At 50.7% G+C, this 27,630-nt stretch overlaps 1 protein-coding gene and 1 long non-coding RNA gene across 6 annotated transcripts; one reads left to right on the top strand and one right to left on the bottom strand.

Moving 5' to 3' along the window:
• LOC118178069 lies at positions 1–14,011 on the bottom strand. 4 transcript variants are annotated; one of them, XR_004756050.1, is made up of 6 exons: positions 13,707–14,011; positions 12,734–12,810; positions 11,476–11,586; positions 8,470–8,598; positions 8,228–8,399; positions 1–1,443 (listed from the first exon to the last, which is right to left on the bottom strand). It is a non-coding gene; the product is annotated as an uncharacterized LOC118178069 (long non-coding RNA). The 4 variants fall into 4 exon arrangements; XR_004756047.1 differs by lacking the exon at positions 1–1,443 and adding an exon at positions 6,695–7,871; XR_004756052.1 differs by lacking the exons at positions 1–1,443; positions 8,470–8,598 and adding an exon at positions 6,695–7,871.
• ADA2 (adenosine deaminase 2) lies at positions 9,319–27,477 on the top strand. 2 transcript variants are annotated; one of them, XM_035346274.1, is made up of 10 exons: positions 9,319–9,606; positions 10,354–10,679; positions 13,519–13,744; positions 20,264–20,474; positions 22,016–22,143; positions 23,260–23,350; positions 23,702–23,810; positions 24,589–24,746; positions 25,609–25,811; positions 26,706–27,477. In XM_035346274.1, the coding sequence occupies exons 2-10, from the start codon at positions 10,367–10,369 to the stop codon at positions 26,812–26,814; spliced, it is 1,548 nt and encodes a 515-aa protein (XP_035202165.1). In that variant the 5' UTR covers positions 9,319–9,606; positions 10,354–10,366; the 3' UTR covers positions 26,815–27,477. The 2 variants fall into 2 exon arrangements, with proteins under 2 accessions (XP_035202165.1, XP_035202155.1); XM_035346264.1 differs by having other exon boundaries at positions 9,325–9,602.
• The last annotated feature ends 153 nt before the right edge of the window (positions 27,478–27,630 follow it).

Below are 27,630 nucleotides of genomic sequence, written 5' to 3'. Positions count from 1 at the left end.
AGAGCAGTCAGGCTGGGAGGAGCTTCACCCAGCCCCTGCCTGTGGTGTAGCTGCCCGCTGGCCATAGCAGGGTGCTTCCTACCTGTGAAAGCAGGCCTGCTCCCCTGAACAGAGGGTGATGCCCAGCAAGCCCCGATACAGCTGCTGGGGTCAGCACCCCTGTCCTGTCTCTCTCCCGTTTGCATACCCTGAAGAGAAAGACAGACAGACAGAGGGACGGGGTGTGCATACACCTGCAGCTGGGCTCTCCTTCCTTGCCTGCCCAGCCCCTTACACACAAACTGGAGTCCAAACCAGCTGCTGCTGGAGGGTGCTTGTTTTGGCTCTGTCTCGCACAAGCTGCATTTCCCTTGCCTCATTCTCGATGGTGTTTACTTCCCTGTGCATTGTTTTCCCCGGCTTTTCCTTTGTTTCTTGCCCAGGGAAGCAGCACATCATTACAGCCGGTCCTTCTGCAGAGCGCTCCTCGCCCAGGTCATTACTTGGCCGGTGTGCCCCAGCGAGGCTGCTGTTTGTCTGGGTGCGAGCCCTGGAAAGAAGCAGCTAATCAATTCAGCAAATCATCCGGGTGGTAACCCCACTGTCAGCTTATTTTCTTCCCTTCCACTTAGACATCAAACCAGCTGAAGAGGGCTCTGGGGACCACTGCGTGCACGGAGAGCCGCTCCTCTGCAGGCACATCTGTGCCTTTCATCAGCGGGGCTCAGGGAATACCACTCACTGGAGCAGGAAGAGCTCTTTGGAGCTGAGAGGCTCACAGCCTCTGTCCCCACCATCTGCAGAGCCTCTACCCAGCAGGGAAGCGAGCATTTGAAAGGTGGCCCGCACGCCAAGGTCCTTTGGCAGAAACATTCAGGTTGCACGCAGAGCTGGGGGGACAGGGGCGAAGAACACCCCCTAGGCAGCAAGCAGAACCTGGCTGCACAAATAGCTCGGTGGCTACGTGGGGTGGCTACTGGCAACATGCAAATGGTCTTCTGCCGAGTGCACTCACTGGTGGTTGCCCTCTGCTTTCACCCACTCCTTTTCTGCTCTGTCTCCGGGGAACGCACGCCCAGAGCAGCAAAGCTTTACCACCGGGCCTGGCAATTAGAGGTGTGGATGCACAGCACTTTGTGTGCTGGGACGCGGTGGTGTCACGACCGGTTCAGAGAAGTTAAGTCACATCTGAAAGCCATTCCCTGTCACCAGCTATCCCTTTGAAGGGTGGGGGCAGGGGGCATGCCTGTGTCCTACCCGTGGATTTGGCCAGCAGTCTGGAAAATGTCAAGGTTAGGAAAGGCTGAGCTTCATTTGCTTTTCACAGATCTGGGTAATGAATTTTTCATTTTAAAGTATTGTTCTCGCCTGAAAAGCGAGTCTGTAGCAATGGCATCCTGGGGTTCCACATCTGCCTCACAGTTACTCTGGACCACATTTCCTCAATTCTTGTGTTTTGCAACCCTGCAAAATAAACTAGAGGCCTGAGACTTTAGTGGGGTTTTCCGCATCACATGCCTTTATCAGCATGGCAGATTTTGCTAGACACCCTTTATATTAATCTCTTACACTGGTGTTGCTTTTGCAGGGGAGACCAGGCAAAACTGTGGTGTGGGAAGGGGGAAAGCATCAGGAATTTACTTTTGTCCTGAGACAGGGTATTTGTAACTCTGAATACAAATAGGAAGTATAACCATGCAGTAAAAACAAAGGCATTTTCCTCCCCAGCCATAGCTGCATCAAAGTCCCTCCTCTGTGGCTGCAGTTTGATAAAACTCCATAAAAGAATGAGCAGCTTGAAAAAAATCATTGAAAACTCATCTCCTTCTTCCACTGTGTGAAATCCAGAGACGCTCAATTATGTTAGAAATAGTAGCAGAACAATAAAAGGCAATATTCTTTCACACTGCTCCCATTTTGCCCATGGATCTTGCCTCTCCCATGTGCGATGGAGACTGAGAGTCTTAACGGGATTCAGAAAACACTTTTACAAACAATATTAAAAGCTATAATTAAAGCAACAAAAGCTTCTAGTGGTGCAAGCCCTGCTTATCAAAGCTGTGGATTCGGGGCAGCGTTTCTTCAGCAGCCTTGTTTCCTTGCTCCTACTTGCGGGAAGCTTTCCTGTCCCTGACTGCAATGCTGACCTCTGGCAAAAACAAAGTGCTGGAGGAGAGGAAGAGTCGATGTGATCCAACCCAAAGCCCAGAGTTCGTCTGCTTCTACTATTCTTAGTCCACATCGCTCTTGTCCACCCTGCACTTTTCTTTCGAGCTGCCCACTTGATCCCCACCCGGCCAGCCCCGTGGTGGCTGTAGGGACTGAAGGCACCGGGGAGGATGCAGGTGAAGGGGCACCCCGACAGGTGGCCAGAGGTATTGATCTGTTTTGTACCTTGCTGCTTTTCATGTGGCAGGGAATTACCACATGGAGCTTTAATTTGTCCAAATGGCTTTAGACAAGGTTAATACAACTCATCGATAAATGCCACTTTTAATTAAGTTTTAATTACAATGTCATCTCTGCACTGGACTTGTCCTGCCTCCTCAGCATAGGCACCAGGGTTTTTGCTTCAGGTGTGCCCCCTTGAGCTTTGCTGACTGATTTCCATCACGAACCTAGGCGGTGGCACACAGCTGGAGAGCCCGATGGTCCCCAGTGTATCCCCATTGGCCCCAGTCCCTGTGCTGGCAACTGGAGCTCAGATCTTTGAACTGCTCACAATGCTGTCCCTCCTATGTCCCTGCCTTGATACATCTTTACCTCGGCCCTAGAGAAGAGTCCAAAAAGGCCGCTGGTGGCTGCTTGTACCTCTTCTACTCAGAGAATGACTGAGAATGAGATGAATTGTGTTTAACCTTCCTGCCTCCTCCTAAAAGTGGACTTTAAGCATCTGAGAGAGGTTCAGAGAGGGCCTGGTCTTGGTCCAGCTCACAATAGGAAGAATAAACAGAAACTGTCAGAATCACTGGAGTCAGGTAGAAGTTCAGCTTGATTTACAGTGAAATCAGGAGCACTCTTTTTGCATAAGGAGGTGCATGCATGCACATACTAAAACACAGTTCCTCCCTATGCACTACGCTGCTTTCTGTCCCTAGCATTGCTTCAAAACTTTGCTAAAACATGGATATTTTTATGCGGTTGTCAGTTTCTCTGCTCACTCCCTTTCTCTGCAGCAACTTGCCATTCTAGCGAGATCTTTAGAGCAGCAGAGAACCTCATTGCTACAGATGGTGCCGTAGTGAGGACCCAGTGCTTGTTGCAAGGCTACAACCTCCCTCCACTGCCCTCTGCCTTCAGGAGGAGATAGGGAGGCAGCATCAGTGTTACCCAGCCTTTATCTCTGCCTTGCACAAAGGGGCAGGCAACTAGTGCTCTAAGCTGCTAAAATCCCACAGACATGGAAAAGAAATGACAGCCAGCCTTAAATGGTACCTACTCCCAGATCAAAAACAAGAGGTTAAAAGATCAGAAGCAAGGGTTGGTGAAACCAACATCCCCCAGTTTTTGCTGCATGGCTTGCCTTGCCTCAGGTTACAGCAGGGTCTGGTGCTGTTCAGGAAGGCAGAACTGAAGAGGAGGGTGCTCTGCACAGCCTGGTTACAGCACAGCCCCATCGAGCCAGGCAGCAAGCTGCTATTGGGGCATTTCATTAAAACTGCCCATTGCTGCTCTCGTGGACATTTGTGGTGGTGTGGTGCTTGGGTCTGGAGACTATCAGCAGATGCATGAACTCCTGACATCTATACCTGCTTTGGGCAGGAAGCTGCAGTGAGTGGCAGGGCAACGGGCTCGGGGCTGGCCTAGGTAATGGTGTAGGAGTCTGGTCTTCCTTAAGAGCTCTCTTCAAAAGCCCCGCCGAGGGCCTGTCCTGCTGCTCCCTTTCAAGCTGAGGGTCTCAGCTTGGTCCCCACCTGGGCTATGTTGCAGCTGTGTTGCAGCCATGCCTGTGCCATGGACCGTTATGCAGAGCTCGGCCTGTGGACATGAACCCCTGACCCGGCCTGGGATCCATCTTGTCATCAGGGACTTGCGTGGCGATGACAGCACCCTTGGCTGGGGGTGGCTGCGGTCACCAGACCTGCTCGGCTCTTCGTGCTCGGGTTCGGTGGGACTCTGCCTTCACCCATGTGGCCACCGCCCTGGGCCTGCCTCGGTGTCGCCCTCAGCTCCAGGCTCCCTGGGAGGTAGAGCAGAGGGCCTGTCTGTCGGGATACGAAGGAAGCTGCTCCCACATATCGTAATGCATATGGAAATGGCTCCCCAGAGCTCCGACCACATCCCTCTGGAGGGGCTATGCTGGATGTGGAGTGGGATGCCAGGATGAGCCAGAGAGATCGGTCCCTGCAGCCATGTATCCTCCTGCAGCTAATGATGCAGGGTAGGCAGCGGGGCTTGTAGCAGCACAATCCCAGTGCAGTCATACGGTGTGTTCCTCAGACAGGAGCCACTCTGAGCGCCGGCAGTGAGATTCCCAGGATGTCTGTTCCCAGTGCGGGGAGACACCCGGCTGTATCTCCTTGCCTACCCAAAGGCACAGGCTGTTTGAAGACTCAGCACGACGTATCCTCGAAGCCTCTGTCTGTGCCTTATTTTGTGAGGTCAGTGGTCACATTGCATCCTGCTGCTAAGGGGCTTCCAGAAGTGACTGTGGGCTTCATGCCCTTCTTTTTGCCTTCATCAGAATGGGAGCATGGAGGACTTCTCTGCTCACTGTGGTGGTGCAGGCAGTGCTGTGGTACCTCAGTGAAAAACCATATGGCAGGGTGATGTAGCAATTTATGAGAAGGTAAGATTGCACCTATTGCACCTGCAAGACAGGGCTGGGAGGTGCCAGGGGATAAGAAGCAAAGTGCTATGAGCTCGGCCACAACCCCTCTGAAGAACAGGACGAACAAGTATAGGCATTCAGGAAATGCCCTGAGCTTTTTCTGTTCTGATCCTGAGGAGCTGGGCCTTTGTGTGCCCCGCATAGGTGACAGCTGCTGTGGTGAGCGCCTCTTGCCTTGCTTTGAGCCGTGGTGCTCAGGTGCTGCTGCTCGAGACAGCAATATGGATCACTGTGCAGTGCTGCCCTGCCTTGGAAGCTGGGTGAGTGCCCCGGGGGGTGATGTTTTATGCCAGTGCTGCTAGCGCTAGCTGGCTTGAGGCCAGAGTCTGCATTTGCTGTGAGGGTATATGGAGGTACTTCCAAAGGGAGCGAGGCAGAAGCCTTGTTTTGACATTTCAAGGCTTTAATGAAGTCTGGAGGATTGCCTAGGCAGTACAAAGCTTGGCTACAAGACAGACACTTTGGGGAGAGCACTCAGCCTTTAACTCAGGAGCTCCCAACTGCTGTTAATTTTGCAATACACACCTGCTCTAGATGTGGTCTTGCTTGCCTCATGCACAGGAGGAAAAGAAACCAAGGGTGTGCCATGGCCAAGGCCTTGTGTTTCTTACTGATCAGGCTTGGAGTCCACTTGATGGTGGAGTAGCACAGGTGATGTGGATGCAGAGAAATGGAGAGACAGTGAGACGAGGAGATGGTTGAGGCTGTGGAGACACTGAGTGTCCTGGCCGAGGTGACACAGCTGCAGAATGACCAGGGACAAATTCATTATTCTAGGACTAGGCCCCTCAAAACCAAGCTGATCTGTGGGAGGCAACACAGCCTGGTGATGGACAGACCCCCCAAGGCAGGCAGGAGACCCGGTGTACCCTTAGTAACCCAGGATGTTTCCATTGCCTGGTCTGCACTCATTTTTGCTCCTAATAGGTAGGAGAGGGAGAGAATCCAAATAAGAGATTCAATTTATTGGAGAGCCCAGCTCAGCAGCAGCACAGTGCCGGGCCGGCCTGTGTGCAGGCTGCTGCAGGTGAGTGCTGCTGGCCCCACTTGCTATCATCAATAAAGCCGTGTGGCTGCCAGAGCTGTGAGACCTGCTCTTGTGAGCAAGAGCTGAATTCTTGTGCCTCTGCTGGGAATAGCCCAGAGCTCCTCGTCTCAGTGGTTGGTCAGAGGAATTCACAGCTATTCTCTTTGGGAGGCAGGCAGTGATTACAAATCAATGACTCCACTCCCCACGTGATTCATCCGTAACCTGGGAGCTGAGCTCTTTCCCTGGCTCTCCCCATTACTAGATCCAGCTCTTGGGGCATCTTGAGAGTCTAACTCATTTTAAATCATCAGACAGCTGCAGATGTAGCTGAGGAGGAAGGAAGGACAGATGGACAGAGGCATAGCTGAGCAGCTAAGGGGAAGGCAAGTTCCTGAATGTGGATGGGGCACCTCATGGGTGAGCCGGGTTTGGCTGTAAGCTGGGGAGCAATGCTGCCAGCATGACCCACAGCAGCCTGACTTCCCCTGTGCTGCTGGTCTCCAACTGACCTCCTCGCTTGGCTGGTAAATGGCCCATATTTTTGCCTGGCTGGGCACAAAGGGGAAAAAAAAAGGCAAATAAAAAGCAAATACCAACATGTGCCCAGCCAGACCAAAGCTGAGATTATTTAGCAGGCCAGTGGGGAGGTTTTAATCATCCCAAACAATCTGGGCTGGTCTATTCTTAATAACAATTTATAGCACTTAGCACTTTTGCATGTCATGAGCATTCACAGGCATCAGCTGGGGGCTGGAGACTGTGTGCTGGGAGCAGGGACTGTCCCGTGGGCTCTCCTAGCTCTAGCAGGGAGGATGGGGTGCCAGCCACAGGCTCTCGCTGTGAGTGCTCACCTCCTTGTCCCACTGCACAGTTTTCATTCAAAATTACAGGCAGACCATCGTGCCTACTGGCTTTAAAACCGCGGTCATCTGGCCGCTGGCTGCAGGAGTGCAGCTATTTCACCAACAGATAGGGTAAGTAATCAGTGCTGTGATCAAGCAGGGTAGCTAGGGAGGTGACTGCTCCCATTTTACAAACAAGGCAGCAGGCACAGAAAGGATGTCTAACTGGAGAGCTGGGAGCACATCTCCCAGCTCCGGCCTCCTCTCCCTGGCCTTACTGTGATATTTCCATCGCAGCTTCGATGTCAGCATGCTCAGGAAGGCTAAAGAGCTGCGAGGCACCCCGACCCTCTGGGCTATCAGACGTGCTGCCTGGCTTGCGCAAAACATGTTGCCCACACAGGAAACAGCTGTGTCTGTGCTGCCCCTGGCCCACTCCTTGGCTGGATTTGTCACTACTGTAGCTTTTGCAGTCACCTAAATGTGCTGTACGACCTTAATTTGAGGACAGTCTCTGCAGTGGTACACGGCAAGCAGAAGGGTGGACTTCCTAGGATGCTGCAAAGCACTGTGTGATGTGCTGAGCTGGAAGATGGAGCGAGAAGCACGAGTCCACGAGCTCAGCGCTGCTGCTGCCTGTGGTCCTTCCCCTCTGCCTGCACCCCAGGGTCTGAAGGGTGGGAGCAGGCAGCCAGACGTGCAAACGGCTGGGAAGGTGCAGGAGGGAATGTGGGGAGACATGGGGGAGGAGAGCGTCACAGACACTCAGAAGGTTTAAAAGAAACTGGTTGGTGTACAGAACTGAAACCACACCAGGGAGAACTCACTGCAAGCACTGTGTGGTGGCCCCCGGCTATTTAAAGCCCCGCATGCACCTGATGTGCAGCTGGGCATTAAGGAGCAGCATGCCTGCATCTCACACTGACGCACCCACAGCAGCTTTGAGAGGGGCTTTTGAACCCCCCTTCACACGGGACAAACCTTCCCACACCACACCTCGGCCCCCGGGGGAGGCTGAGCAAAGCATCCCGAACACCTTTTATTTCTCAGCACAGTCCTTCTGACATCTGTGCAGCACTCTCCTGGCAGTGGCTGTGGCTGCTTACGTGGCAAAGCCCCACTAAAGAAGCGTTCTAGCACCGGACCTCAGTTCTGTTTCTCAAACTCGCTTTGACAGGATGAGCCTCTGCTGCAAAACAGGCAAATGTCTGAGGCCCTGGCAGGCATTTCTAAGACTGCCGCCCAGCTATCAACTGCTGCTTAAGGCCCTTCGCACGACATTTTAACCCTTCTCTGTGCTCTTCCCCTGCAACCTGTCTCCAGTGCCCGCTTTCTCACTGCAGAGGCAGCTTTCCAACCGCCTGGCCTGAATTTAGTTTTATGGCCCCAGCTCTAGGCTTTACTGCTCTGAGATAATTCGAGCAATTCCCTTCCTTCCTTTATATTGTTCCTCCAAGGCATTTACAGGCAGAACACTTGTCCCAGCCAAACCATCCCTTCCCACTCCCCGCCCTTTGCCATGCCCTCTCTCCCCAAACCTCTCACCCTTGGGTTGTTTAAATCAGCTGACGGTGGCTGCAGAGCATCGCATGGTTGGGCTGTCTTGCTGCTCCTCTTGTCTCCCTTGGAGAGCAGCAGCATCTCTGGGCTCCAGAAACACCCTGTCCTGCTGGAGGGGGTACCCCCCAGCCACCCTCTGGACGTGCTGAAACTCTGACTGCATGGACAGAAGCAGACAACCCTGGGGTGTTTTTTTAAATTATTTTTTTTATTATTATTATGCTTACCACCAGGGATGATGTTGATGACAGCAAAGGGTGAGCAGATTGGAAGGGGCTGGCAGAGACCATGGGAACCCCACCGGGGTGCTGGGGGACCTGTGCACCCTGTGACTCGCTGTGTTGCAGTGGTGCCAGCTGACGGAACAGCACGTGTTACTGACCAGATTTGACTTTCTGTGCCTTGGAACCAGTCTCTCCAATTGCTGCAGGTTGTTTTCAATCGCTCTCGACTTACAAGATCTTTCTCTTATTATTAAAAAATTAAAATAGATAGAATTTGGATTAAATTAAACCAAGAGGACTTTGTTCTCCACTGGAAGCTGTTTATGTAACATCTGTTTCAAATAACTTTAAAGCTCAATCCATTCAACAGTGCGAAATAAAACGGTGAAATCACAGTATTTGTAGGGATTTTTCAAAAAAAATCAGCACATCCAACCCCCACCTGACACAGCCCCCCAGCCTGCATGACAAATGCAGCCCCGGTGAGTCTGGTTGGGCTGAGGCCAGCCTGCTTTGCACAGAGAGCGGGCAAAATCACTTACCACTACCCTTATGGATGACTTTTTTTTTTTTTTTTTTTTCCCCCAGTTAAAAAAAGGAGTAAGTACAGCTTGCAGTGCTGCTGGCACCACACGCGTGGCGCTCTGTGTTAGGTCGGAGGAGCCAAGCTGGGGCAGCGTGGTGGATAACCCTGTGTCGGGAACGGGTGCCCAAGAGTTTCTACGAGGATATTTAAAAGCCATGGAGGCATTTCATGGTGCGCAGAGGGGCTGCCCAGAGCAGCCCCAGTCGTTCGGCTGAGAGGGGTTAATGAGCCCACCGCTGCAGCAGCTGGAGGGGCTTGGTGGGCAACCCCGCTGCCTTGGCCTGCCGCACGCCTGCGCCCCGCTTTCTGCTGGCCTCCCCGCGGCCTCCCCCCTCTTTATATATTCATGAAGCAGCAGGGAGACGGCGGGTGGGGCGCGGGTAAATAAGAGCTGAGCAAGCTGAAACTGCAGCACAGGAAGAGGAACTTTCCGCGCGGTGCCTCGCCGGGACGCAGCCCGCTGCTTATCGCAGCCGCGCCGGCTGGCCGGAGAGACGATAACCCTGCCCTGCTGCCTGCACGCTGGATGCGAGGAGCAGGAGAGCTGTCTGTGAGTGAGTCAGCCTGCCCAGGGACAAGATAATGCCTTTCGGGGTGGCTGTTGCTCTCGGTTCAGAGCCAGGCCCAGCAGATTTCTCCCCCGGCACCAAGGGACGGAGGCATCCCAGCGGGAGAGGCTGGGAGCTGGGGGCATGCGTGCGAGCGGGGAGATGATGTGGGATACATGCAGAAATGCTCCAAAACATTCGGTCTTTTTCCAGCCTGCTTTGGTCTGGAGGGATGGGCGTGGAGGGTCACTGAAGCCTGGCATTGAAGGATTATGTTGCAGCTGTGCTTTTTTGGGAAACACAGAGCTCTCCAAGTTCACATGTGCCTGCCTCCTGTTCTCCCTCAGTGCTCCCATATTCTCCCTTTCTTCTGGGACTGCAAGGAAGGGATATGCCTCTGTGGCTGCAGTGGGGCTTTTTGCCTGCAGATTAACCCCTCTGATAGCTGGCTAGATGCTCCCAGGGCTAGACCTTCCCCACCCTGTGGCTCTGTGTGACATGCTGCCAGCCTGATCCAGGGACCAGTATCTTCTCACGCTGCCCACAACCTTGCTCCATGCAAACAGCATCACCGGGGTGTGAATGCAGACCCTGCGTATAGGGGACATCACCACCAGATGCTCCGCCAATTGAGCATCCAGTTAACCCACTTCTGCAGGCTAGGCCAGCAGTTTTGTGTGCCAGCAGGTCACTGGGAAGATGTCACCTCCTGACTTATGCTAACACGCTGATTTCCCTCCCCACACACACCAGGTGCAGCTCCAAGATGAAGCCTCCATCTGGACAAAGCATAAGGCTGGCATGCCTTCTCCTGAATTTGGCTTCCCTCTGCCTTCCATCCCCGCTCAGGGAGAACCGAGACTCCCTGATGGAGGAGGAGAAAGCCCACCAGACAGGTGGCAATTTGGTGCTGAGCAAACAGGAGCAGCAGCTCAGCACAAAGCTCGTCAGCCTCAAGAAGAAGGAGGTTGCAGCAGCCATGAACACGGGGCAGTTCCCACCAAGCATGCACTTCTTTCGGGCAAAAAGCCTCATTGACCAGAGCATGGTGTTCAGAATCTTGAAGCACATGCCAAAAGGTAGGCGTTGGCTTAACAGTTGCTTGTCTTACTCACCCTCCTCTTGCCTTTTTGTTCCTACACCAGTTCAAGATGCAGCAGACCTTTGATTGCAAGCAAGCTCATGGACTAGCAGTATTGCTGACTGGGTCTCAGGAAGAGCCCTGCTTCTCAGCTGGGGGCAGGGGGAGAGAGGAAGAGGGGTGTGGGCTGGATGAATGCACATTTCCAGCAATTGTACATTTAGTGTGACTTGCAATATGGATCTTTCAGCCTTTGAAAAGTGAGGAAAGGGCAGAGGAGGTGAAGACAAGACACCACAGACATCCATGTTTGTTCAGCATGTTTTAGCCAGGGCCTTTCCTTTATCCACACATTCCACAGACATGCTACCAACCTTACCTTATCCCACATCTCAGCTGGAAGTGCCATATACCCCAACATGTTTTTCCACAGGTGGTTCTGTACATACCTGAAAGACAGCAGGCACTAGAGGAGGAAGGTGCTGCCTCTAATACTGCATGGCTTTTACTTGTTGAATGCAAGTCAGAGCCTGTGTTATGTGACCCATAGAATACAACACAGAAGACAATGAGAATACAATAAGCTTTCTTAACCAGGCTCCGCTCTGTGCACTTGCATGAGACTTCTGCTTATCAAGGCAGACATTAGTCCTTTTGTCTTTAGTTTTGAGACCTTGCCTCTCCCTCATCATTCAGCATGCCCTGTGATGATGGGCTGCCATGCCTTATACCAGAAGAGTCTCTTTGTACTCTGCAGCACACACTAGTTTTAAATGCATTTTGGAACCATTTACCTTCGATAACAATATGAGATTGTTCAGTACCTTCAACATGTTGTACTGTGCATCCTCTGACAAGCAGCCTGGGACACAGCAGCATTCAAAGGCTCAGTTCTCTGGGTTGCACTGGAAAGGGGGAGAGGAGAGGATGTTTTAGGCAAGTGCAAATCCAAATGACCTAAACTGGCTAGCAGCAGCAAGCCCAATGTCTCCATGTCTGAGCTGTTAACAGTTCAGTGGAGAAGTTGAGGTGATTGATGGGGAAAGTCATTAACTCCTAGCTGGCTGCTTTCTCCCTCTGCACCTCTGGTTCAGAAAGCAGCATTGAACAAGGTGCCTTCTTTAACTCAATGTAAGAGACAGTTGCAGTCAGTTGTCCATACCTCCATATGGCTGAACGATATATCCATCTTTCCAGTTGGTGCCTTTTTAGATGCCGAGTCCCATGACCTTACCCACATGGCTGCCTGGAAACAGGTTGGTGACTCACTTGGAAAGATGTGGCAGTCAGCTTCACCATGCAAGAGTTATTCATCTACCAGCCTGTGACACCAGTGCATAGACAGGAGCTGTCCTGCTCACCACCCAACTTTTCCCTCCCAGTTTCCAGTGTGGGATGAGGCTCCTTGACCTGCAGCATCCTGAGCAGTTACCATACATTATTAGGAAATCAGGGTTGCCCATATCCCTTAGTTGCTGAGTAGTAAGGACTTTAAAAGTAGTCCCTTCTTTGCCTCAAACGGGCTATCTTTGATACTAAGGAGGAATCAAAACAAAAGTTTAACACCTTTCAACACAGAACACAGTAAAATAGTTCTCACAATTTTTGTAAGAACTGTAGGCTTCTAGGGTCAAGATCATGTCTTTAGAATTGCTTGAGTAGGACCTCAGTCTTGATCACAGTCTCTAGGGATTACTGTTGTTTCAAGCACTATTGCCATTTCTATTGCTCCTCACAAAGGAAAGAGGGACACATTGCAAGTGGCAAGAGGATCCAGACAACTGTGGCACGCCCGTTCTGTCACTCCTGCTCTGGTATTCACTCATGGTTGCTCAGCATCTTAGCTGTCAGACCCTCTGCAGTGAGAGATTATAGACACTATAATATATATTAGTTTACTGTAGATTAGAGTCTTGAAGTTTCAGTTTGTCCAATGTCACATGCATATCAACGCTTACTGTTCCTGCTACTTGTGTTCTCCCTTTACGCCTAATGTCATTAAAACTGTCTATCTAGACTATGACATCTCCCTTAGACTAGTGAAGCACGTACCTGTGAGACTTGAGTTCTCAACTTCTTTCCTTTACAAAGGAGAAGTTTAGTTCAAGCATCAATAGCATAAGAAATCTCTGCACAAAATAAAAAAAAATAATAATAAAAAAATCACCAAAATGAAAGGATGGGCTGAGGAAGGTGAGCATGCAGAAGCTTCTTACGTCAGGAAGACTGGCCAACACACCACAAAGTAACAGAGCATCTCAAAAGCCCATGGTGCTGGCCAGCAACAGTTGCAGAATTTAAGTAAACATGAATTTGGTAAGAGGGAGGTAGGTGCTACTTCTCTATCTGACTGCAGTTTGCAGTTCCACACTGTGGCATGGTCTGTGATTTTGGTGTATGCCACAGTTTCAGAGAGGAAGAAAGATGTGAGAGTTGAGGCTGGGAACAAGCCAGCTAAGATGCAGAGGCTTGCCTCAGACCCACCTTATAGACTGCTGCCCACTGTGAGAGCACCTCTTTAAATCAGAGGGGCCTGAGCCAGCCCTCAAGCAACGCCAGTCTGAAATAGCATCTTCCATCCCAGCAGGAAGCAGAGCTCCTTATTGATTCCCCTTTTGCTCCCAGGGGGCCATCGTGCTCTGCCTGCCCCACGCTCCGTGCAGAGGGGCCACATCCCCAGCACAGGGAGGCAGTGTCTCCTTGGAAAGGTCAGTCACAGCCATTTGGAAACATCTCCAGATGCCCTGGCTGGGCAAACTCAAGCTCTCATCACATTAAACCTCCTTTCTTCTGCTCCAACTGCCTTGTCTCAATAGGATTGCCTCTCCTCTCCCCAGGTGCTGTCCTACACCTGCATGACTATGCCATGCTGAGCGTGGACTGGCTGGTGTACAATGCCACCTACCTCCCGGACTGCTACGTGTGCTTCACCCACACGGGCACTGTTCGCTTTCGGTTTTCCAGGCCTCACCCTCCTCACCCCGTGCCAGCCCAGTGCTCTGAGTGGGTTTTGCTGGAGACCTACCGAAAACAGCTGCACAACGTGACTGAGTTTGATAACAGGTGAGCGAGCACGAGGTGTGAGCCTGCCAATACTCTGTGATAACACTGCCAGGCCAGCAGGGTAGTTCTGGTCCAATTTCCCCATTTGCTTGCTGCTCTAGAAGCAGGGAGCCCCATTTAAAGTTGTGTATACAGAGCAAGCAAGTAACAGTATAAGAACTTGAAGGTGGTAGCATTAAGGACACCAGAATTAGAGGCTGCTAGTATTTATGTTTTCTGTGCACCCTCACTGTGGTCCATCGCACAGACACATTGAAGACAGTGGTTAAGCTGTATTACATGACCTGCTCCACCCTTCCTCAGCACCCAGGTTGGACACGCTCCCAGCACGGCACAGGGCCACATGGTGAAGGGCCTTGCCTCATCCACTGAGGTAACAAAGAATGGGATGAGAAGGTAAGTTAGCTGAGGAACTCGTTCTCAACAAGGACCTCAGGCACCAGGGGCTGAGGACTGCCCCCAAGAAAAGGGGTCATGTCTCAGCCTGGCACCCCCTCCACCCCCACCCACTAACAGCTTCTCTTCCTACAGGACAGACCTCCCATAGCCATCTAGGAGCTCACACCCCAGAGTGCTCCCCAAGGTATCACCCACCATCTTGCAGGAGCTCCCTCCCTGCAGGCAACTCCTGCCTCTACTGCTGGCAGCCTTTTATCAGGACCAGGTGTTAGCTGGCTGCCCAGCAGCCACCCAACATTTAATTACTTGCAGGTGGGTGGGAAAAGCCTGGCTCCCCCTTCAGACGGTGGTGACAGGAAGACCAAGCCCTATCTCCCTGTCCAGGGGCCATTCATCCCGTGACAAAGCCCTGCTGAAAGGCCAGGGGGAAGCGTGTGGTTCTGTGCTGTGTTCGGGGGCTTGATAGCATGCACTAAATAATGCATGAAGTCAGACACTGAGTGATGAGGACAAAGAAAAATATTGAGTTGTGATCTGTTCAGAGAGCACCGCTGTCTGCTGAGCTCCGGGGGGCCGGGGTCCTGTAGAAAAAAAAAGCGTGCAGTGTAATGTAGTTAAATCAGTGTCGTGATGCCGACACATGGAGAAGGCAGGATGAAGGTGACGTGGGTGACCCTAATTGTGGCATTTCACAAGAGAAACTTCATGGTTTTGGCTGTGGTGCTCTGCAGTGAGAGCATGTGCATGTGTGCTTCTAAATAGAGTGCTCTTATCTCTGGTACCGCCTGCACATGGAAGCAGTCTGGGCTCCGTGCCCTGCAGATCTAGGAAGGAGGTCGGGCTGGGAAGCTGAGGAGCCGTCAGATCATTGGCATGGTGTGGCCTTCCCGGCCCGACAACAGCAAGGGTAGCTCTGCCCTGCCGAGGGCACACCCAGAGCAGCCACCGCTCCTTCCCTGCAGAGGTCTGAGCACTTCCAGAAGGGAAGGAGAAGGCAGTGCCAGGCCCAGGGCTCCCAGCCTTTCATACCCTCAGGCACTACTGCTCTGACATGGGATGGAAGAAATAAGATCTAGTGAGAAGTCACTTACCCACTTCTTTCAAAGAGAAAACCGGTTCCCCATTATCTCCCTTCCATTTCTACTGGGAGCGATGAGGAAAGACCATGGCACCAGCACTCCTCAGCCCCACCAAGAGACCCATAAATAATGTGCAAGAGATTAGATGTTGAAACAGCTTCACTTTCTTAAAGTGCAAGCAATTGCACTGGGCATTTCAGGCCCTTGTCAGGAGCAACCCATCATTGTATTTGGTTTTAGTTGTATTTATGTAGTGTGACGTCCCCTCCTGGCTGAGGCTAGAGGCCATGGCAACCTGTACTCCTGTGAGGGTGGGGCTATGCGTGGTTTTGTTCCCAATAGTCCTATTTGGGAACATGACTTCTCAGAAGCATTGTTATCCCATTCCTCTTCTTTTGTACTACTTATCTGATGATGCCACAAGTCAGAGCAGGACTTCTGAGACAACACACACAGCTTCAAAGATCTTACAAAGGGCGGAAGGGGAAACTGAGGCAAAGGCCAATGAATGTATTTTCCTCAGCAGATGACTTCCAGAGCCAAGTACAAACCTAGATCTCTTACATCGTGGGTGCTCAGACTTACCTACTTACGTTGTCCTTCATTCCTTGCCCTTTTGTGCTCACCACAAAATTGCAAAGGAGTCATTGCACATAATGTGCAAACACAGGAACACCAGCCACGTTGAGGCTCTTCCCCTCCTATTTTCATCTAATCCCTGGGTACTAGTCTAAGGGTTAGGAATGTTTTTTGGCTGCCTGGAAATAGGTCTCTAGCCAGGAATCGGCCCCAATCTGTTCTGCTTCTCAGTTTCTGGAAACTCTCCCAGTCTCTTGAACATGTGCATCCCAGGCTACCTCTTTTCCTGCACTCCTCTTTGCCCTTGAGCACTGACAAGCTGAGAGAAAGCAGATGTCAGAGGGAGGAACGGATGGATAGTTGGGTGGTTTCAAGGAAGTATCGAGGGAGTATGGCAGGAGGGAAGGGTTCTCAAACAGGATAGCGTGGATCAGCAAACACAAAGAGAACAATGAAAATGTTTCCCAGGGGCTGCACTTCTCTTACCTTACCATGTTCCTGACTGGGAAGGCAAGAGGGAAGAGACAACCCCATCACGTTTTTGCTGTTTGTATATTTATATATATATATACATATACACACACATTTATATGTATATGCGAGTGTGTGTGTTGGAAGTAAGTCTTTTTGTTCATTTGCCTCTAAAGAAGGTTTTATCATTCATATCCAAAACACAAATTGTATGGGCCAAGACTCTGGAGTATCCTCTTACTGGTAAGCTTCCAAAAGGATGCTATTAGGAGAGTCAAGAGACCTTGGGTTAGGAGACAGAGAAAGGCAGGGAACTTTGCTTTGAAAGTTTTTTAAAAAATATAAATCCTCAATTATTTACTTGGCCACCAATTATGATACAGGAGAATGCCGTCTTTTTCCTCAAGGAGCAACATAATTGCTGCCATCTCTAAAGCAAGTGCTCCCAATAAGCAGGATCCCCGATATTTAAGGGAAGCAGTGCTGACATTCCAGATATTTGTAAAACCACCCCTGCCCCGATCGCCCGGGGATGGAGGCCATGTCTCGCAGCGCAGCTCCCGCGGTGGCAGCACTCCCTGTCGCAAGGATGAAGTCATCTGCCAGCGAGCTGACACTGCGGCTGGCCGAGTCCCCCGGGCACCAGTGGACCTCCATCACCTTCCCCTCCGTGTCCTCCGACTGCCTTATCTAATGGGAAAATAGGGCAGTAGGCACATGGCGCAAAATATATTAAAAACCCCAGTACAGAAACAAAGCGCTCCACTCCCTCTACAAGTCTCCCCTTGGGGAGAAGAATAGGGGAAGAGAGAGAGAGAGAAAGCGAATGAACCACATGTGACAGATGTTAGTCACACTATTTAATGCACCACTGGAAGACATTCAGATACTATGGTGAGGAGCGGGGTATAATTACCCATAGAGGATAGGAAAAGAAGCAGGAAAAAGATACTCTCCAAAAACAAGACAAGAAACTGTTCCCTTTTGCGTTATATTGTGCAAGAAAGCAAAAGAGAAGAGAAAGCAGGAAAAGAGAAAAGAAAAAGCATGGTTGAAAATAAATAATCCTTAGCTGGTCGTTTTCGTTGTGCCCCTTTGGGCATTCGCATTGCAATAGCATTGTTCACTGCATATATGACATGACATGGAAGGCTATTTGTAGTCTGCACCTGATCACTAGCTAGGGCCCATTCCAGAAAATAAGCAGAAATGCCTTTATGAAGCTTTGCTTCATCTGCATGACCTCCTCGTGGCAAAAAAATTACCAGCCTGAGCCCTTAGGAGATTATCAGGTTATCAAGGCTGGATCACCACTACGCAATAAATCTCCAACAGTTACAGGGATCAATAATCGGTCTTAAAGGAAAGGAGATTATAAAAAAATGTTGTTTGATTTATGTGCTTTTAGGAGCAGGGTGGTGTGGGGATTTATTGCTGTATCTAGCCCAAGAGCATGGGCTAGGTAAACAACCCCGTGTTCATGCGGCTTGAGTTTAAAACAGGGCGCGGAGCAGCGTGCGCGCTCCTTGTTGGAGGATACAGGGAGAAAAACGCTGGGATCCCCGCTGCATGCCGTTCCTTATCTGAGGAGAAGCTGTGTGTGGTGGCGAGCACAGGCTTGTGCGGCCTTTTGATTCGATCCGCAGGGAGGTTCCTCCCGCGGTGCTGCGGGCTGGGGCAAGCAGTGGTGGGGGGCTCCCCTTCGGCCAGGGCTGGGGCGAGCAGAGCAGGATGGTTGGCTCAGGTGGCACTGCTGCATCTGTTTTCCTAGGGGCTTGCCATGGAGCCTGGCTCTTCCCACGCCAGATCTCCTCCAGCACACCCTCTCGCTGGAAGCTACCGGTAGATAAGCTCCTTAGAGGTGCCCCTGGCTCTCGCGTTCCTGGGGTGATGCCCCAGTGTCCCTCTTTGTCCCGCGATGCAGCTGAGATGCTGCATGTCATGATGGTGTGGTGCATTGTCCCTGTGCCTTCCTGGACACAGCTGAGCTTCTCCATTGGGTCGCATTGTTTGCTGGACAGTATCTGGGGGTGCCCAGCCTCATGTGATAATGCAGGAGAGGCCCCTTTGTAATGCGCTGAAGGTGCTGTGGGAACCCAAACTCCGAATTTCCTGACTGGCTAGCATTTGATAGCTCATCCTTAATGTGGTACAAATATCTTTGCTTATGTACAGTTCTGTTTCTGAAATTGTTCCCAGCAAAGAAATTAGCTGAGTGAAGAAGAAATGAAACTGCAGCTGCTGGAAGAGAGCCCACAGGGAGGGGAGCGGCAGCCCACAGGCAGGTGCTGGGGGAGCATGGTCAGGATGGAGGGACGCCAAAGGGATGTCCCTGCCTGGCATGTCTTAGTTTACGAGTCCGGACCAGGTCACTTTTTGAGTCTGTGGGAGGGAGGTTTTTAATCCCATCCATAGAAGCCTCCTGGAACAAGATAAGAGCTCAAATCAAACCCACTTCTCCCATATAGCAGGAGGAAGCATGGCACTAGGATGGGGGGCAAGACTTCAAACACCAAACATTATTAAAGATCAGTAGCTTTATCAAGGGAAGCAACATACTTGGACGAAAGATGAAGTGTGGCCAAAGGTATTTCTATCTGAACATGCTTAGCCTTTGAGCCTAGAGAAACGCCTGGTTGGACTGGCAAGCCCCCCTGCCTGCAAGCACCCAGCTCCACACCGTGCTGTGGTGGCTTCAGGCTGTCCACCCAGGAATGAAGTTCATCACCCCCTGCTCTGCCATTCAGATGTTGCCCCCCAGCCTGAGAAACGTATTACAAACCCTTCTTTGGGCGGCCGGTGGAGGAGAGCTGCTGCCAGAGGCAATGCTTTGCATGGGACAAAAGCTAAAAGCTGGTCAGAAGACAGCCGTGTGGTTGCCCTGTCCTGAACACAAGCCGTCACCGTGGCGGTACCCGCAACCATGTGGTCTTGCAGTTGCTGACTGCCTGAAACTCTGCTTGATAAAATGACTTGTGGCCTCTCTGGGTTTCTTAAAGAGGCTTACAGAGCAGCCAGTTCAGTGAAGGACATGCATACTTTTCCATCCCAGTGAGAGAAAGCCAGGACCTGTGATTCCTACCTGCTGTTTCCTAGCAGACAGACCTAAAGAAGTTACCGGCAAGGCAAGCAGGATGCCAAGTTTGTTTCACCAAGGAGGGGGAAAAGACTTCTGATTCTCAGTCATTTTCCCTCTGCCCATGTTAGATGATACATTTTGACAAGATTAAGATACCAGGGAGAGTTACAGGTTAGTAATCACATTGGTGGTGGCCCTAGCATCTCCTGGAGATTGTCTAGTGGTGAACAGAGGGACAGGTGTCAAAATCTCTTAGATGTATTTAAAACATTTGGGAGAATATATTGTCTGCAGGAGTAATGTATTAGCCCACTTCCGGATTAAGTATACTCCTGCATAGCAGAGCGCAATTCTTATGATATAAAAACATCATGCTTGCTTTTCTAAGTCTCATTACTTTTGTCCTCAAAATGGTGGGCACTTTGAACATCAAGTCTTACTCACCTTGTAGCTCAACACGTAGTCTATGGCTTTTTACCTGTCACAGATACAGGTATTATCTGTGCCAGCCATCAGAGGAGTAAATATGGGTGGAAGAAAAATGACCGGAGTGCTTCCTAGTTGCACCAGTCATTACACCTACATGTATTGCCCTGCCATTGGTCTCCGGGTTAGATATTGGGCCCCTATTGTGGCAGGCACTGCTCTGCTCCTGCTCTTGGTCCTCCCCAGAGAACACGTCCCTCTTGAGCACAGCTGGGCTCTGCTGCCCTACATCACCCCACAGCATGCAGATGGGAGAGTGTCACATCTGCAAAGCTTGGCCTCCGGGGCAAAACTCACAGCGACCTTGAGGAATCCCGTTTCCTTCTGTACTAAACACCAAGCTGCCAGCTGGTGCCTTTTTGCATGCTGAAAACCAGTAAACTTTGCTCTCCTTATTCTTCCTCTTCCTTTTACCCTTTTCTGCAGCTTGATGAGGAACTTGACTCTGGTGACGGATGCCCCTGAGCTGGCCTACCCTTCCCAGACTTTCATCTGGAAAAGGTTTGAAGAAGTCTTTCTCATCGCCTCTGGACTTATCTGCTATGCACCTGTGTTCAAGGCCTACTTCTACCAGGGGCTGCTGGAGCTCTATGAGGATAACGTACAGTATGCTGAGATAAGAGCTATCCTGCCCCCGGTATGTATTTTTTGGCTTCTCTAGTATTCCTTTAAATCCTTATTTCTCCCAAACTTTTCTCAAGCCCTAGCTTGAATTCAGTTTTTGGATGTTTGCATACCTTGCCTTGTAAGGCCGCTGGAAAAGCTTGATCGTATTCAAAGGCCTCTGCTGGAGATTTGCATGCTCAAGGGCTTGAAAGCGAGAGACACTTTGTTCTTAACAGCTAAGGAAGATACCGGCTGTGGCACCAGTACAAACTGCCTTGGACCACCTGGCTGGGAGCCGTGTCTAATCTTGTTGGTTGGGAAGATGCACCTCAGCGCCGTCTGTGCCAGAACCACCTGTTGTGCTGTACCTGCTCGGGAGTAAGTTCCCACCTGGAGCAGAGACTTATCCTGGAACTGATGCATTGTTTTAAATCTACAGCTTATTTCAGGATGACTTCTCTGACCAGCATACTATACTAACTGCTCCAAGCCAGGGAGTCTGGCCATGGGGGCTCCGCAAGGCTGGGACAACAGCAGCAAAAGCTCTCCTTGCAGCAAAGGCCGCCAGAAGCAGTCACCAAAGTAAAGCAAACGAAAGCTGGGATTTAGCACAAAACAGCAAACATTGCTGAAAAGCCCCCTGGCCCCAGCTGTGTTTGCCAGTTCAGCTGTGCAAAGCCCCAGGTTCCCACGAGCAGCAGTGGTGGAAACATCCCTCTGATCATCTGCAGCCACCCCGTGGCCCTGGGTGCTGGCAAGGGGACACCAGGAGGTGATGGGGCATGGGGCTTAGCCAGGGACAGTGCGAGGCTGCAGCTCCTGAGGGGCAGCAAGAAGGTGGGCTGAGAAAGCTGAAGGGCGCAGAGGGAGGGTGAAAGGGGAAAGAAAGGAGAGAACGAAAAGGGGAGAGAGGATGGAGCGACTTCAGCCTCTCTGATGGATCCAGGCAGGGTTTACGTGGGTTAGCATCAGCTGGGGCACGTAGGGTCTAAACCCTGCAGGCAAAACCCTGGGTGTAGCCCTGCCAGTGAGAAATTTGCAAAGTAAGCTGATGAGACAGAGCGTGCAAAAAGGTTTATTTCCCCCAGTTTGCAGCCACAGAACTAGGAAACAGTGGCAAGACTAAGTGACTGACGGAAGGTCACACAGCACAGCCCTGGCCTGGAGCTGAAGCTCAGCCCTTGCACACCTGGGGGCTGCCTTTCTCCTGCATGGTGTGGAGCGTGTGTGAGCAGCCAGGCGGCTGGGCAACACGTACCAGCATCTCCTATGAACAAAGGGCAGAGGCTGCAGTCTCCTTGGAGTGCTCAAGGGTGCTTGCTTGCCGTGCCTGAGCATGGGGAAACTTGTTTCTTGCAGTGTTTCTAGGCAGGAAAACTGCTCCTTGCTTCTCGCCAGACAGTAAATGCTTTAAGAAGAACACGTCCTGAACACTTTTAACTGCTTTTTTCTGCCCCATTGTGAGGACTGCAGAGCACTGCTTCTCCGAAGTTTTTATTCAGTTCCTTTCTCCCACCTGCTAACAAAACTCCTCTTCTAACTCCTGCTTGCCACGTGCTTTTTACCCTACAGGTGTATGAACTGGATGGCACTCGGCACAATAAGTCTTGGTCAGTGGCAACATATCGGGAGGTGACACGGCGCTTCGTGGAGGAGCACCCTGACTTTCTCGGAGCAAAGATCATATTCACAGTGCACAGGTAGAGGCTGATCATGGCTGTGTGTACCTGGCTGTGTGGTGGTGGTGGTGGGAAAGGTGTCCAGGTGGTGCCAGGAGAAGTGGTGTTTACTGAGGGGTGGGCTGGAAGCTTAGTGATGCCCATGCACGTCATCACACCTGGGGTTTTGACTCCTAAAGCATTTCCCTGGCACGTGGTAAAGGCTGGGGGTGAGAAATCATCTGAGAAATCATTTTCTCTCCATGCTGTCGCATTCCCTGCGTATGTGTGAAACGACCGGGGTCAGCTCATGGCGTGTGCCCAGGAGACGAACATCCATGGTGAGCCCCCGAGTGCAGGAACGAGCAAAGGGAGGGCATTTGCTTGCCCCAGCTCCCATGCTCGGACAGGCTCGCCCTCCTGGTGGGGGCTGAGGCAGTGACAGCAGTGCCCAGGCGTGGGCACTGAGCACTGTGAAGGCCCTCAGGGGACCCTGCAAATGCTGTTCCCCGGCAGCCTTTGTACGGTATGTTCGTGCTGCTGTTTGCAGGCAGGCACAAGGCTGCTCTCCAAGTCAGCCAGATGCCACAAAGTCATGTGAGGTGATCCTGAGCAAATATAACATACCTGTCAGCAGTACTTGCTCACTCCGGCCTGGCATGGCGTGGTTTCCAGTTCAGAGCTGGCTTGCCTCTGGACGGCTTGGGTATGGACAGAGCCTGCCTGCAAAATGCACTGTGATGTTCGAGTCCAAAAGAGCTGGGGGAAAGCTAAATTTAAAACGCTACTGAAATGCAGTGGCTGTCCCACCCTTTGGCATAAGGGTAGAGAGGAAAAAAAAAATGAAACATTTTCTCTCCATGCTGTTGCATTCCCTGTTTGGTGTATGGGAAAGCCAGCGAGTCTTAGACAAGCATGCTTCACCTCAAGTGACTGAATTGTCTAGCCAGGCATTTCCTGGTCATTCAGGGGTTTCCTTTCATAATATCAATTTTCTACTGCCGTTACTCTGGAGACCTGAAGCTGGCTGTCAGATTCAGGAGCAACTTGCATTTTGGAAATACCCCTGAGGGCTCCTGTTCGCAATTCAAACAAACCCAAAGAAGGCAGGCCTGTGGATGCGAGCCTCTGTACTGCTTTCTCTCTCTTGCTCTTCAGGATGCTGAATGTTTCCCAGATTAAAGAAGCCATCGTCACTGCCATGGCACTCAGAGCCCACTTCCCAGACACCCTGGCAGGCTTCGACCTGGTAACTGGATTTCTTCTGTGGCTTTGATTTAACACCCAGAGGTGAAGTATAACTACATGCATATATGGCATGTGTTATACTAGAGACAGATGTGCTGCTGCTGTCCTGAAATCAGCGTGAACAAAACAAAAATCCTCTAGCTAAGGATTTTACTGGCAGTAATTAACCACAAAAAAACACCAAACCAAATAAAAAAAAAAACACTATCCCATCCTGAAATAATCACCCCCTTATCCGACACCCAAAGCACAGCATTGTACTTTCTATTCAGTTGGCACTCTGTACAGATTTCTCGCTGTAAGACCTACCATATTCCAGAGCGTATTCAGAAATACTCTTTTTCCTCCCCAGGTTGGCAATGAGGATGAAGGTCATTCTTTGTGGGAGCTGAAGGATGCCCTGACCATCCCGTCTTCCTTGGGGTTCAACCTGCCATACTTTTTCCATGCTGGAGAGACTGGTAAGCATGAGGACTCAAGGTCTGCTATTGCTTATAGAGGTAGGAGGTGAACTCTTGCAAAGCACAGAAGCAGCAAGCCTGGCCATATCAAGATAATGGGGGTGCGTGGTCTGTTTTCCCTGTGCTTCTCCCCACATCAGCTTGTTGCTGCAGCATTCCTGCATGGCACCTCCCCTATCTGCTCTGCTCCCTGCTCCTGAGTGTAGGCTTCATGTTGGTCAGCATCTTTGCCCTGTGTATAATATGGAGTCATGCCACAAGAGCTGTTACTGCTGTGGCTCCCAGTACGTGGTTCAGTCCATATGGGTGGGATTTATCCTAACTGTGCATGACAGTTATGTCTGACTAGCACATTATGCTTATTAAATTTTGACATCTACAGAGAAAATGTCTAAATCTGAACTAATTACCCTGGGCTCCCTTTATAGACACGCTGAGTAACAGGCACTTCTAAGGTATGCTGCACCTCCATCTAATACACAAGCCATTCCTCAGAAATGATTACTTCTCTCCCTTGACTGTGAGCAGAAACCAGCAAGGTTAGCTTAGCTGTAATAGCAATACGGCAGACACCTACAGCTAGGTGAGTGAGTGGCTCTCTCCACGGTGAGCAAAGTCCTGGGCAGATCTGGATTCCCATTTCACTGGAAAAGTGAACTCGGAACACGAGCAATCCTCTCACCTTGCAACCGAGACACTCATTAACAAAACCATTTAGCAGTTTGAGAAGACGTGTTTCCCTATAGCACTGCAGTGATTCTCGTCTGTCTTTGCTCAGACTGGCAGGGCACCTCTGTAGACAAAAATGTGCTGGATGCTCTGCTACTGAATACCAGTCGGATTGGCCACGGACTTGCCCTCATTAAACACCCAGTAGCCAAAAATTTGTCTCTGAAGAGGGATATTCCTGTAGAAGTCTGTCCCATCTCCAACCAGGTATGTTGGTAAAAGCTTTGGGATTGGGACACTGGAATGGGATCTGCCTTGGCAGTGAGGAGCAGCAGGGAGCTGGGGGCAGCCAGATGCTTTGTTGCACCCAGGCAGGCTCAGTTTCCTTTGCACCACATTACGCCGCAGTCTGCTATGTAGATGCACACTGCATGCGTATAAGGCTTGTAACACCAGTTAGCTCAAAATCATTTAAATTCTTATCCAGGGAAACCTGGGAATGCAGTCCTCCCTAGTGGAGATGAGGCCCAGAGCCAGGGAGGTGCCTAAAGAGACATAATGAAAATACTTTAAAGCCAGGAGGGCCGGAGGCTGAGAAGCTGGGATGGAAAATGAGAGTCCTTTTGGTTTTGTAGAACTCATAGCCAGGAGGAACTCTTTTGCGGCACATTAGCATGGTGCACATCGTTCCCTGGGCTAGAAGGATGGATGCTCTGGGGCAGAGAAGCACTGGGGTGGGCCTTGAGGGACAGAACCCTGATACCAGCCCCAGGTGCCCTAGGCTAAACAAAAGGGCTGAGATGTAAACAAGAGACCACTACTGAAATGCTCAGTTAAATTATTGTAGATAAGCAGATGTTATTTGCACCACTGGCCTTGATTTAGGTGATTAATTTAGGAAACCAATCTCCTTGTATAGTCAGTGGAGAAAAGTAGGCTCCTCCTGCAGCAGTTCAGAGCATTATGCCCTAATGTTCTCCCGACAGCCTCCCACTGACTCTTTCTCCCCTAATGACTACCTGCTGGCCCAGGTAGCTATAGCAGGCATATGGTGCAATGGGTGCTGTAATGCAAACGTGGCTACAGCAATAACCTGACATGGTGTTGTCTCCTGCCCTCCCCCACCAAGGTCCTGCTGTTGGTATCTGACTTGAGGAGCCACCCCGCAGCCAGCCTCATGGCTGAAGGGCACCCCATTGTGATCAGCCCCGATGATCCCTCTGTCTTTGGGGCAAAGGGCGTCTCTTATGACTTCTACGAGGTGTTCATGGGCATTGGAGGGATGGATGCCGACTTGAGGACCTTAAAACAACTTGCACTCAACTCCATAAAGTAAGTCCCTCATCTCTCTCATCTAGCCATTAAATGCTAAGGGGAACATTAGGCTGCTCTCTCAAAATCCACCTTATTTGTGTTTTGGCAGAGTCTCTTCTGCCATATGAACTGGGCTTCTGTTTACCCAAAGGCTCCTCTGTGTACATCTCCTCTGAGAGCAGGACCCAGGGACCCCAGATTCTTCTCCTGTCCATGCCCTTGAGTGCCTTTCTCCAACCAAGTGTCTCAGTTTTCTCCATTCTTTTTCATCCTTTGCAAAGTTGCCTCCAGCGTCTGATTCTGCATAGGGGAGAAATGTTATGTCCTTGTACCATTTGCCTATTTCTGCCCGAATTTGAGTTTTTCTGGTGTTTTCCATGGCCCACTGGGGAAACACAGGAAAACAATTTACCAGCACATAGTTCTGGTGCATTTAACCACTTTTTCTGTTCACCCAGACAGCTATGACTGACCCAAAATAGCATGGCTATGGTGCCCAGGACTTCTTTCCATGTTCCTAGAGTTCTGACTGTTTGCCAAATCCCATGCCAATCCCAAATCCCTGCATGGCCAGGGAGACAACAAATACTCTTATGTCTTACCTATTTGGACCAAGTCTACAGGGGGCCTCAAAAACAACAGAGCCGTCTCTTCTATACTAGGCACTCAGTGCTCCTCAGCAAGCCCCCAGCTTAAGGAGGCTGAGCTGATTTGTTCTGTTGGTGCAGGACTCAGTTGCTATTGGTAGGCTGGGATGCTCAAGGCTCTTTGTACGGTGTTACTCTGGGCAACCTAGGTATGTCCTGAAAGGGTTAATCTGTTGCTGCTTCCTGCCTTTTCATTGTGGTCGCTGATCTTGAAATAGCTGCACCCTTGTCTCCTGGCTGATACAGGCTTTTCTCCTCCTCACAGATACAGTGCCATGCTACCGGATGAGAAAGCCAAGGCCAACGAGGTCTGGCAGAAAAAATGGGACCAATTTGTGGCTGACCTCTCTGATAGCTTTTTGAGGGAGCTTTAGAAGGGAGGAGACCCGTCTCAGAAGGCCTTTGGCAAGCCAGAATGAGACAGGCTAATTGCTGAGAGGGAGCCTGCTTCTTCCATGTGACTTGAGCAGATGAACAAACCCCTAAGTCTCCTCTGGCCATGGGTGACTCAGGTAAGCTAGGCTTAAAGCTAGGAATGAGCTGCACTATCCTGTGAAAGTCTAGGGCTGGAGGTGAAATGAAGCAGAGAGCCTTTGTAACAATAACAGCAGAATACACTGCTCAAAATAGTCAAAACAATTAAAAATTGCCAATGACCAAATCCTGACATCCTTATTCAGGAAAAACATGCCTTCTAATTAGACTTAGTGGGAGATTGCCAACATGAGGATCTCTGAATTTTGCCTTATCATTACAAAATGCAGACCTTGTCCGGAAACAGCTAAGACAAACATCCAGCCATTTGGGCCACTGACCTTCAGGAGAGCAAGGACTGAAAATGACTCTTGTTATGTTTAACCCTGGGCCTGCTGCCAAAATAGCACTGCTGGGTCGAAGAACCAGTCATAGGTCTGATGTCTGCTATTTCAGGACCTACTATGGCTGGAAACAGGCAGATGGACCCGTACAAATGTTCCCAGATTGTCTAAGCTTGGTCACACAGAGATCACAAAGCCAAAAAGAGGTGCCTCATTCTATGGCAGGTTTTTTTGTTTGTTTGTTTTTTCCTTCTTCCCTGTGCTGAATCCTTTCCTGTCCTCTGGTCATAGGGAAACTAAAGCACTTTTCAGCTGAGAAAAAAACTCCCTGGCTTGCCAGATCCAGCTTAATTAAGCTCTCATCCTACCCTG

The sequence above is a fragment of the Oxyura jamaicensis genome, chromosome 1, assembly GCF_011077185.1.
Source record: "Oxyura jamaicensis isolate SHBP4307 breed ruddy duck chromosome 1, BPBGC_Ojam_1.0, whole genome shotgun sequence".
Lineage (NCBI taxonomy): Eukaryota > Metazoa > Chordata > Aves > Anseriformes > Anatidae > Oxyura > Oxyura jamaicensis.
Note: the sequence above shows the minus strand (reverse complement) of the source record. Positions and strands in the feature narration are given on the sequence as shown.

What these genes read in the sequence shown, in the direction of transcription:
- ADA2 (XM_035346274.1), top strand. Translation starts at nt 10,367, where the DNA reads ATGAAGCCTCCATCTGGACAAAGCATAAGGCTGGCATGCCTTCTCCTG. An exon ending in TAAGAGCTATCCTGCCCCCG is followed by an intron (nt 20,475 to 22,015) that starts GTATGTATTTTT and finishes TTTACCCTACAG; the next exon opens with GTGTATGAACTGGATGGCAC. An exon ending in ATCATATTCACAGTGCACAG is followed by an intron (nt 22,144 to 23,259) that starts GTAGAGGCTGAT and finishes CTTGCTCTTCAG; the next exon opens with GATGCTGAATGTTTCCCAGA.